The 9986-nt window shown below is 44.3% G+C and overlaps 1 protein-coding gene across 2 annotated transcripts in view; it reads right to left on the bottom strand.

Moving 5' to 3' along the window:
• Positions 1-7367: 7367 nt before the first annotated feature.
• Positions 7368-9986, bottom strand: part of MBOAT1 (membrane bound O-acyltransferase domain containing 1) — a 58031-nt gene continuing 55412 nt past the window's right edge. For both annotated transcript variants that reach the window (XM_026113500.2, XM_026113493.2), the window contains exon 13: positions 7368-9276. In XM_026113500.2, coding sequence (XP_025969285.2) covers positions 9144-9276 — 133 coding nt within the window. In that variant the 3' untranslated portion in view covers positions 7368-9143. The remainder of the gene's footprint in view (positions 9277-9986) is intronic.

Genomic DNA, 9986 nt, shown 5'->3' with positions numbered 1-9986 from the left:
AGACATACTTCTCTCCCGGCTTACACGCTCTTGCAGCGGAGGCTCTGAATTCCTTGGAGTCACTAGAGGATTTTGTCCTCAAGTCATTCCCGTTAGGGGAATATTCAATTTAGAAACTTCCCTCCCCTCCGCAAAGGTCACATGGGAAATCTGTGGTTAAGATCCCTCCTCGCTGAGTTTCAGGTCAGTGCCCTATCCACTAAAGAGACAGAGATATTTAACAATTAAATACTCCTCTAGGCTATGTCTGTACTGCGGAGTCGAGGAGCGCTCCCCAACCCCGGGAACAGGATACGTGTCCTGACTGTCTTTCTGCTCCCCCATGGCGTGGTGTCCATCTGTCTGTCCCCAAACTCTGCTTCCCATGGGATGAAACCTGCGTGCAGGAACCAGGAGGGATGCGGGGAGCTGCAGAGCGCACCCCAGAGTGCCAACCCTGCACTGCTGCAGGGCTGCAAAGAGACCCCAGGCTCATCTCACAGTGCCTAAATACCATTTGCAAATCTGTCAGCCGCTTCAGGTTAACATTAGCACCCAAGAACTGGAAGCAGATGAAAGGCCAGAGCAGGTAAGGGTGTTTCTTTGCCTTCACTAAGATGACACAGTTCTGCCCAGTGACAGCAGGAAGCAAGTTATTTTTCCATTTCCAGGCTTTCGATATTAAGAATTAGCTATCCACTTTCCAGAAAACAGGGAATTAGTCTTTCCAGACTGTGTGTTTAACAGAGAAGAAATGAATCTTCATGAGCTCAAGACATATTCCCTCTTCTTCTCTTAGCCCCTCACCCCCTGCCTCATATCTCTTCTATGCAGTTTTTCAAATAGTTTAATAATATTCACAGGGACATTAGATTAATTGGATTTTAATTCCAAATGACTGTGAAAGCAGAGAAGTGAGTCACCAGTCCATGCTAATGAGAAGATCTATTAAGGACCCTTCTCTGATAGACACATAGAGTAGGGTTATAAATATTTCATATTCAATTAATTGAATTTTGCCCCCTGTTATATGATGCTGCCCTGGAATGTTAATCAACTGGGACCAAAGAGAGAGAGAGGGAGGAAGAAAGAGAGAAAAAAAATTAAAAGAGAAGCTTTAAACAATATCAGAGCCATTCCCATTCCAAAATCCTCCCAGTTCACACAGTGCCTGCACATCAGAGTGGAGGCTTTTATACAGACTGCATCTGGTTCCATACAGTGGATAAATTAATGTTAATTAATCAGACAGTCATTTTATGAAGAACTGTGTGCAAAAGGTTATTTGAGCCCTGCTGCAAATAGATTTATAGGTATAATTGCCATGTTGAATGACCCTCTGTAGATAGGCTCATTAAACTGGCCATCAGTCAAGGAGTCTAATTGAAGCAGGCCAACAGCACGCCACTGGGACCACGCGGCTGCCTCCAAACAAAACCACTCTGCAGAAGCCAGCTCTCTGAAAGCCTCAGATAATGCCACTTCCTATCCTTCAGGCAGTCTCTACCACTGCTCACTGTGCCAGCCTAAACTCTGCAGGAAGGAGAGAGAAAAGAAGAGAGTTCCCTTGCCCATCATTTCTTTACATCATGGACAAAACATTTCAGGGGACCAGGCACAGCGTGGAAACAGTATTACCGACAATCATGATTTCCAAAAGGGTTTCTGGCCTTGACAGCTGGGAACAGCCTGAAAACACAAACTTCAAAGGCAAAGATCAGAAGGCAAATATAAAGAAACTAAAGATTCTTCATGGTGTTTCATATTGGAAAAAAAAAAAACCCTCTTGATTTTATTAGGGTGCGGGGAAGTGTGGGAGAGTCTAGGTTGTGATCTGAAATACTCGTGACTGGCAATCAGCCATGCGTATGCCAAGGAGCAGGGCAGCACATGAAGTTGCAGTTCCCTTCCTTAGCGCGAGCAGGGTTGCACAGGTCCTAGGGTTATGCTGTGGCAGGAAGTCTTTTACACTGTGGTGGTACCCAGCCCTGTCAGCACTGGGTCCAATGGCAACCCCTCCAGGAAAAGAGCACAAAACTTTCCAGATCGATGGCACGAGATGCGGAGAGCTGAAGCACGAGGCCAGCACTCTGGAAACTTGCATTTTCCTCCTTCTTCTGCCACAGGATCCCCACACACTCTGCCTTGTCCCACCTATGCAATCACTTCTGCTGTCTGCCTCCCAAAGTGATCTGTCTTTCTGCTTGCGATTTATGAAACGACTGTCTCTTATTTCACATACCTAAAGGGCCTGGCACAGTGCAGCAGGGATGTGGGCATTTGTGAGCTGCTTGCTACACTCATATAAACTCCCAACGGTTGTTTATCACCATTGTTCCTGTTGAAGAAAAAGAACATGTATAGGGAAACTTGGGTGACGCGACCTTCCCCACCTTTGGGAGGGCAGGGGGGTACTGTGAGACTTGCCAGGGCCAGGAGCAGCTTTTGTTTTGCCTGGTGAGGAGCAGAGCAGTCAGAACCAGGTCATCACCACCCGTGCAGCAAGTTTTACACATTTAAGGATGGAATTTCAAGCAGTCTCCCTCCCTCACACATGCTTGCTGAGGATGGCGTGCATGCTCATAGACCAGGAGAAGCGGCAGCACGCTAGCACCCCCAGCACCTTCATAGCACCCTGGGGAGACACAGGCTGGCTCAGCACATGTCAGAAACCCGACTGTCTCCCCAGCACCCTGAGAAGAGTGATCACCAGGCCTGGCCTGGGGAAGGACACGTGGCTGCCGTGGACATGCTCTTGCCCATCTGTGCCAGCCTCACAGGCGCAGATCGCGTGCCAGGCTCCTGGATAACCTGCTTGCCAGCAGTTCCCATGGCTCCCCCTTCCCACACACTCACTGACAGCTGCCTAAAACTTGCTTGAGCATCAAGATGGCAGAGATAAGCCTATCCTGTCTCTGAGTTGCTCCTGAGACACCTCTGAAGAAACCTAGGAGTGTGCTGGGTTGTTAATCAGGTCAGGACCTTGCTGGGGCTGCTCCTGGTAAGTAAGGCCTGGTAAGGTGAGTGCTCAGAGACGGGCAGGCTGAAATTGCAAACCTGAACGTGTCAAGAGCAGCTTCTCCTCTTTCAGCCAGCAGATACACCTTGTCAAGGTGAGGGTTAAAACCATATTTGCAAGCCCCAGCTCGTAAGCGGTTGCTGTCTACGGTGAACTTTTCCAGTACAGTCACAGAGGGGGTGAAAAGTGAGTGAGCTCAGACTGCAGAAGTGTGAAAAGAAAGTTGTCCTTTGCCATCTTGTACACTGAAGTACAATGCCGAGCACCGCCAGGCTTGAATGGGCTAAAACTCTTCCACATGGTAGCTAGAAACGAAGCTATGAATTAGGTTTCTCATGAAAGGAAGCATTGAACTGCCCCAACTCCTCCATGTGCTAAAATGCAGAGGTGCACTTGGCCTAAGTAGAGATGCATAATTATGCCAGATTCAACACTGGATGAGCCTCCTTAGCTTTGTGCCCACTGCATTGTGTCCACGGACACTCAGCCCCAAAGAAGAGATCTTAGTAGTTCTGTGACCCATTTTATAAAGAAAACACCTCTAAACCTAAACTGCACCATCTGCTGCGCACTGGAAAGTGTCACTGAAGAGAACTGGGGCAAAAAAAATACAGAGTCACAGAAAGGTAAATCAATTAATATATTGAGAATACAGTCAGCTAATCTGTTCCTATACTCATGTTATTCACCACATCTGTGACATATATAATTAAATGCAAACTCAAGATATCTCCCTGATTAGATATAAAATAGTCACAAAACACCAGCTTTCTCAAGCACAAACACATAAAAAAAATTAAAGGAGCAAAACTAAACTGCATTAACACTGGCATCACCAAGGCAAGAATAAACAGGCATCATTACAAAGAGAAATCCATGTATTTCAGAGCAGTAACCACCTTATTTCACCATCTTAAAATGTTTCTGATGAAGAGGGGTGCCAGTTTCCATCACTGGACAATTCAAGTGCTGCTCTGCACGTAAGGGGGCCCTGCCCAAGTTTCTCTTTGCCCTGTCCTGCAGTGGCTGGGTCCCTCTCGGTGTGCTCCCAGGTCCTTCCCGATGCCGCCAGGCACGGTGTGCATCTGTACAGCGTCTGACAGAGACTCCAGATCTGCTGCCTGCCGTCCCTGCAAGGTCCCTTGGACAGGCAATAAATCAGGTCTTCAGGGCAGTCTCAGGGCACCTTTCACAGCTTCTCCCTCATGCTGTGGTTCCCTTTCCACAGGCAGTACTTAAGTGAACTTGAAGTGAAACACTTAAGATGTTTTTAAGACAAATTAACACCCTCTTTGCCACCTGTAAAGCTGCATTTCCTTCTGTAATATTATTTTTGCCCCATCTAACTAGGTCTTCAATTTCTCTCTCCCTTCTGCCCCCGAACAGACACAAGTCCCTGCTACAGCACATGTGGAAACCCACACCCAGTCAGCTGGCTGCACTGCAGCAAAACCACCCAGCTTTGTCAGAGTGCCCCCGCCAGACTACTCAAATCTCCACTCGTGTGTTAGCCAAGGTCCACTCACCCGCAGAGGGCACTACTTGTAAACGTAACCCAACAACTGCATTTCCACTTTGCATCACGCCGACACTCAGAAGGCAGCAGGTTCCAAGAGCAAATCGACCTGCTTGCTGCATGTTATTACTGTCACGTCTAAGAAGAAAGGGAGCAGTGGTCTGATGATGTACAAAAGAATGCGTTTTTAAACTACATACTGTGCATTTCTACACATGCTGAGATGTCAAGAGAGGCTTCCCACTACGTATCACAGTGCAATGCTGCTAGTCCACATGAGCTGAAGTATATCGGTTCAGAGACGTAAGAAAACAGAATCATACCTAAAAGGACATTTCAATGTGTAATTGTGGACATCATTTTGTCTTGGGCAAGGATGAGAACAGACATGCTCTTCCTCTGCCCACAACACATGGGCCATAGGCATCCCTCGTAACACACTCTTAAATATTAAAGCCAAGTTTGCAGCCAGTCCCTTTACTCCAGCAAGTGGACTATTTTTCTGCAGTTTCCAATTCAGGGATAGGCTTTACATGGCAGAGATACTGACCTCACTGATAGGAATTTTACCACTGGACTTCCTTGGGGTCAGGATTTCTCCTTGTATTTCTAAGAAATGATCCAGACCTTGTTTGCACATGTAAATGTAGGTTCAGCAAACAGAGGTAAATACAGGTTTACACAAACACCTACCATTAGAGCAAAAAGTCTACAGCCTTCTTACCCACCTACCTCATTTTAAATGATGCAAAAATCCAAGCTATGTGCAATGTATGCATGCAAAACAGAGAAGCCAGAAAAGGAGGAAAAATATCTGCCTACCTTGTATCCCACGTTTTTGCTGCCTCCATTGCTTGGCATGCTCCAAGGGGACATGCAGGAATGTAATCAAGGCGGGCGGGCAGGGGGAAAGCTTGCAGGGCAGTAAAGGAAAGTACTTCGTGCCTCCAAGTCCACTGAGGAAATTGCTGAGTTGTTGCTTCTTTAAATACCAGCCCCACAGGATTTTTTCCATGGAGCTGCTGCCCCTTCATTTCCCTTCGTGTATTTGAACGAAGCTGAAATGGAGCTTTGCTCTTCATTCTGTGCCCCCACCCAAGTGTGCCTCAACTTCCAGGTTAGTGTTTGTGCAGCCAAACGAGCTGAAAAGTAGCTGCTGGAATTTGCCCTCAGTCCAAGGAGTGAAGGTTTTTTTGTTTTTGTTTTTTTTTAATATAGATAGAAACACTTTGCCAATCCAGCACAATCTACCTTTTTCATGCCTGTATGATGGTTCCGTATTTCCTTTTCTCTTACAAACCATCAAGATTGTTTACACCTTGAGAATCTCTCCAGGATTCCCATCTCCTCAGCTTTTTACAGCACAAAGAATCCAGAGAGTGATTAGAAACTAGTAACATGTTGGTAATCACAATCATGTACTTTAATCACTGAAGTACACCCTCAAATTACAGTATTCCAATTAGAGAGGAGTAATGCAAGGCCAATACTCGAGTTCCCAACATCATGTATTCATAACCTGAATTTCTACTTTGGCTCTAGAGTTATTTATACCTGTGCAAAGCAGGTGCAAGCCACTATCAAATGAGGAATCTCCTCTGACTGGTAGTGGCTGTTCATGCTCTTCCTTGTGAAGCAAAATTTTCTCCCACTGAGAGGAAGGGACACAAAGACTCAGTACAATGAATTTAGAAAGGTAGTTCAGAGCTGATGGCCTTTTTTCAAAGGAGTGTTTTACAGAGATTTTGTGTTAGCTTTGCAATACTGCCACATTTGTCTAGGTAAGCTGCCTAGTGTAAAGTAACACAGTACAGCAAAGATTTTAGATTGTTTACTTTTTTTCTTCTTTTTTTTGCAGCTTTAAGACTAATACGGTTAGCAAGTTTCCCTGCAATGCATGTTTTGAAAGGCCATTTCAATTTTAATCCATGTAACATATCACATTAAATCCACATGAACGGTTTCCATTGAAGCCCAGGGCTCCTGTTTTCAGTCAGATACACAGGCTGAGAACATGGTATGACGGGTAACAAGAACTTGCTCACTAGCCCTAATTCATCACTTTGTAGAGGCTGAAGCCTACAACAGAAGTGGATGGCACGAGAGTTAAGCAACTTCCATATACACAAAAATGCCACAAAAAAAGATATGCATTGATAAAATCTGGCCTTTCTTGAACCCAGGGTTCACAGGCCCTGAATGGGGAGATCTCAGAGCCCAGAGCACCAAATGTAAGGGTGAGGGGGGATGGAAAAATGTGGGCAAGGGGGGGAAAGAAAGGCTAACTCCAGCCCAGGCAGACCCCCACCAGGCAAATGGGAGGCTTGTGCAGCCCCCCCTTCCCCTCTCTACCTGGGCTCTCAACCCCTGGGCGAGCGACCTCAGAGGTTTGGGCAAAACTCCCACAACGTCCACACGGGTGCGTTGCAGATCGCGCGGTCCAGCTAACAGAGGAGCCGGAGGGAATTTTGCAAAACTTCGTCTCCTTTCTCCCTCAAGGAATGGCAGCGATTACATCCAGCCCTGTGGGATTAGCTTTAGTGAGCCACAGAGCTGTCACAGCAAATCTTTAAATAAAATGTCCCCGAGATGCAACACCAAACACTACTACGAGACAAGGATAAGTAAGGAGGGGCCAAGTTAAGGACAGTTCCTGCTTCCACTAAAATAAACGGAGGTTGTCTTGTCTCCGTTTCAACAGGAGCAGGATCTCAAGTGTATCTGGTCTGTAAAATTTGACAGTCCTGAATAGCTCCCTTCACATGCGTGAGTGATTTTCTCATGAGACACAGGCTCATTTATCCATCTCCACATTTGACTTTCATTAATAATACCAGCAGTGACACAAAGCAATTTGTTTATTCAGATCCATCTTTTAATACCATCTCGCCTTCAAAATAAATTACCAAATAAACTCTTCCATGAAATATGCTCTGAATCATGAGGTGGTCACAGGACAAAATCTTTCCACCAGAAAATAAGAAAATCAAACATTTTTAAAACTTGTTTTGGTTTCACTGAGTTGTTTCCTTCCCAACATAAGGATTCTGCAAAATTTTAATCCAACACAAAAATCAGAATGCAATAAACAGCAGATTCTTTGCTCACTCACACTTCATTTCAGTGACATCTCCCCCCCCCCCCCAAAAAAAAAAGAAAAAAGAAAAAAGAATACCAATACTTTACAAGGGAATTGCTTCTAAAAATCCTGAGAAAACCACTCCTGGAAAACAGTAAAGCTTTTCTTTCTCTCTCTTTTTTTTTTTTTTTTAATATTTTAGTTCTTCTGAAGTGTCTTATTAGTCTATTTTGCAGGGTTAAGTGGATTTAAAAAATAAATAAAAAACTGACACAGCATTTTGCAGCAAGTTATTTCAAAGCACTATAAGCCCTTAGAAATTAAACCTTACAACATCCCTGTAAGCTTTGGATTTTACAAGCAGAGAAACTCACACCAAAAAGTTAAGTGGCTTGTCAAGATCATATAAGGACTTGGTGTTGACTCTTGTCATGATCACATCATGTAATACTCCTTGTTTCGTACAGAATTATTTATTATGACTATAATAATTATTGTTCCATTTTCATTTTAGTGTTAGATGTCTGGAAAGAAACTCCCCCACAAGACAGGATGCTTCTGTGCAGAACAGTCTGATCTATTGCTAAACTTTTCGTGTAGAACAGGCTGACCTATTACTAACCTTTTTCAGATTTAACCCACAACTGTGAGTTTTAACAATCTAAACCTGCATGGCTTCTGTTAGTTCAATCACAACATGGAAATGCTACATCGCTCTGAAAGTGCAAAGTAAGGCTGAAGGAGCAACGAGCAGCAGCTGCATTAACAGAGAAGCCTGATCCTACAGATCACAGGGTATTGCTTTATTTTTACTACTCTGGGTTTCTCCCTTTTGTGTTGCTTTTCCTTGGCTTTAGGTTTTGGCCTAGCCAGTTGACAGTGTTCCCAGACACCAATTCCCAAGGGACTCGTCTTGCCCTCATACCAGCAGATGTCACATTGAGGGAGGTGAAATATCCTTGCTGCCGAGCTCAGGCTGGAGTCCCTGCGCTGGGGATTGCTGGGGAATGCCCAGCTCCCTCTTCTCCCTGCTGGAGCAGAAGTCAGCACCAGCACATTGAGCACTTCCATTTCTGTGGTTCTCTATGTGCACCATCTCTCTTCTTTGCCAAGATATGAAAAGCTGTCTCACCAGCTGCCCTGAGCACCAGGCTACTAAGCAGCTGATCTAACTCTTTACTAGGTACTTCCTGGCCCTTTAATCACAATATTATTGTTTAATAATGGTATGTTTCTGTAAAAGAGCAAAAACACCTCTCTGTGTGAAAAAGTTTAAATATATAAAAACACTTCATAAAAATATTTATTAAAAAAAAAAATCAAAATGCCCCTAGAGCCTGTAAAAGTTGCCCGTAAAACTCTTACCTGGATTTATCTGAAACACAGTCTTTCTGGCTCTTTTCTGCCCTGTCCAGTAGGGTTTTAAGATGAGCAATAGTAATGCCATTTGTCTTTGCAGCTTGTCCCTCCCCCCTCCCTTTTTTCTTCTTCTTTGTTTGTTTCCAATATGACAGTTCTCATCCCAACGTCAACGGTTTTCTTTGGAGATGTCATTTGTCTTTGTTTTTAACGGAGTTCTGCATGACCTGATTCTGAGGCCTTCTTACGGAGTGAGCTTGAGGTCTGACTGGTAACACTAGCAACACCAGGATGCTTAGGATGTGCATGTGAAAATACATAGACCTAGAAAGAAAATACGGAAGACAAAATTACACTCTTGTTGTCAATAAAACAAATGTTAGGAATTGTACAGCCTCAACAGTGCGGAAGGCAGCACTAAAGGGTAAACGCAGAAAGTAAGAACCTGACCTAGAAATGACCAAAATACGCTCCTGAATCGCACACATCCGGTAGATGTGACATCTGCTAGCATCAGTGAAAATGTTGCCACGGATGTGAGTGAGGCAAGGAGTTATCTGGCAAACTCCAGGACCCTCCCCTCATCTCCTGCACCCAAAATCTGGGTGCTCAGATAAACCACATAAATCAACACCGGACTTGGTCAGCTCATCTCTCTTTCAACTTCAAAGAATATAAAACTATTCTGAAGAAACATTCTGAAGAAACTGCTTTCATTTTTAGGACATAAAACTTGTACCAGTAGAAAACAAATACATGAAAAACGACACCAAGCAACTGAATGAGAAAGAAAAAATGCATTCCAAATGTGGAGATCTGAAATAAATCAAAACACTCAACCTCTTAGTGAGGGAGGTCAGTTAATGACAATTACAAAAGGGCCTTGTTTTTAAAGGTAACTATTCAGAGATACCTTTATCTGATATCTTATTGAATATCAAATGTTTTTATTTCTAATAACTTGGTATGCACAGGATTGAACAGAAACCAAATATACTAAAGCCAACTATATGAGCCTGGGGCGGCTTGGACAG

Source organism: Dromaius novaehollandiae, chromosome 2 (genome assembly GCF_036370855.1).
Source record: "Dromaius novaehollandiae isolate bDroNov1 chromosome 2, bDroNov1.hap1, whole genome shotgun sequence".
NCBI classification, from domain to species: Eukaryota; Metazoa; Chordata; class Aves; order Casuariiformes; family Dromaiidae; genus Dromaius; species Dromaius novaehollandiae.
The sequence above is the reverse complement of the archived record's forward strand: the minus strand, read 5'-3'. Positions and strand labels throughout refer to the sequence as shown.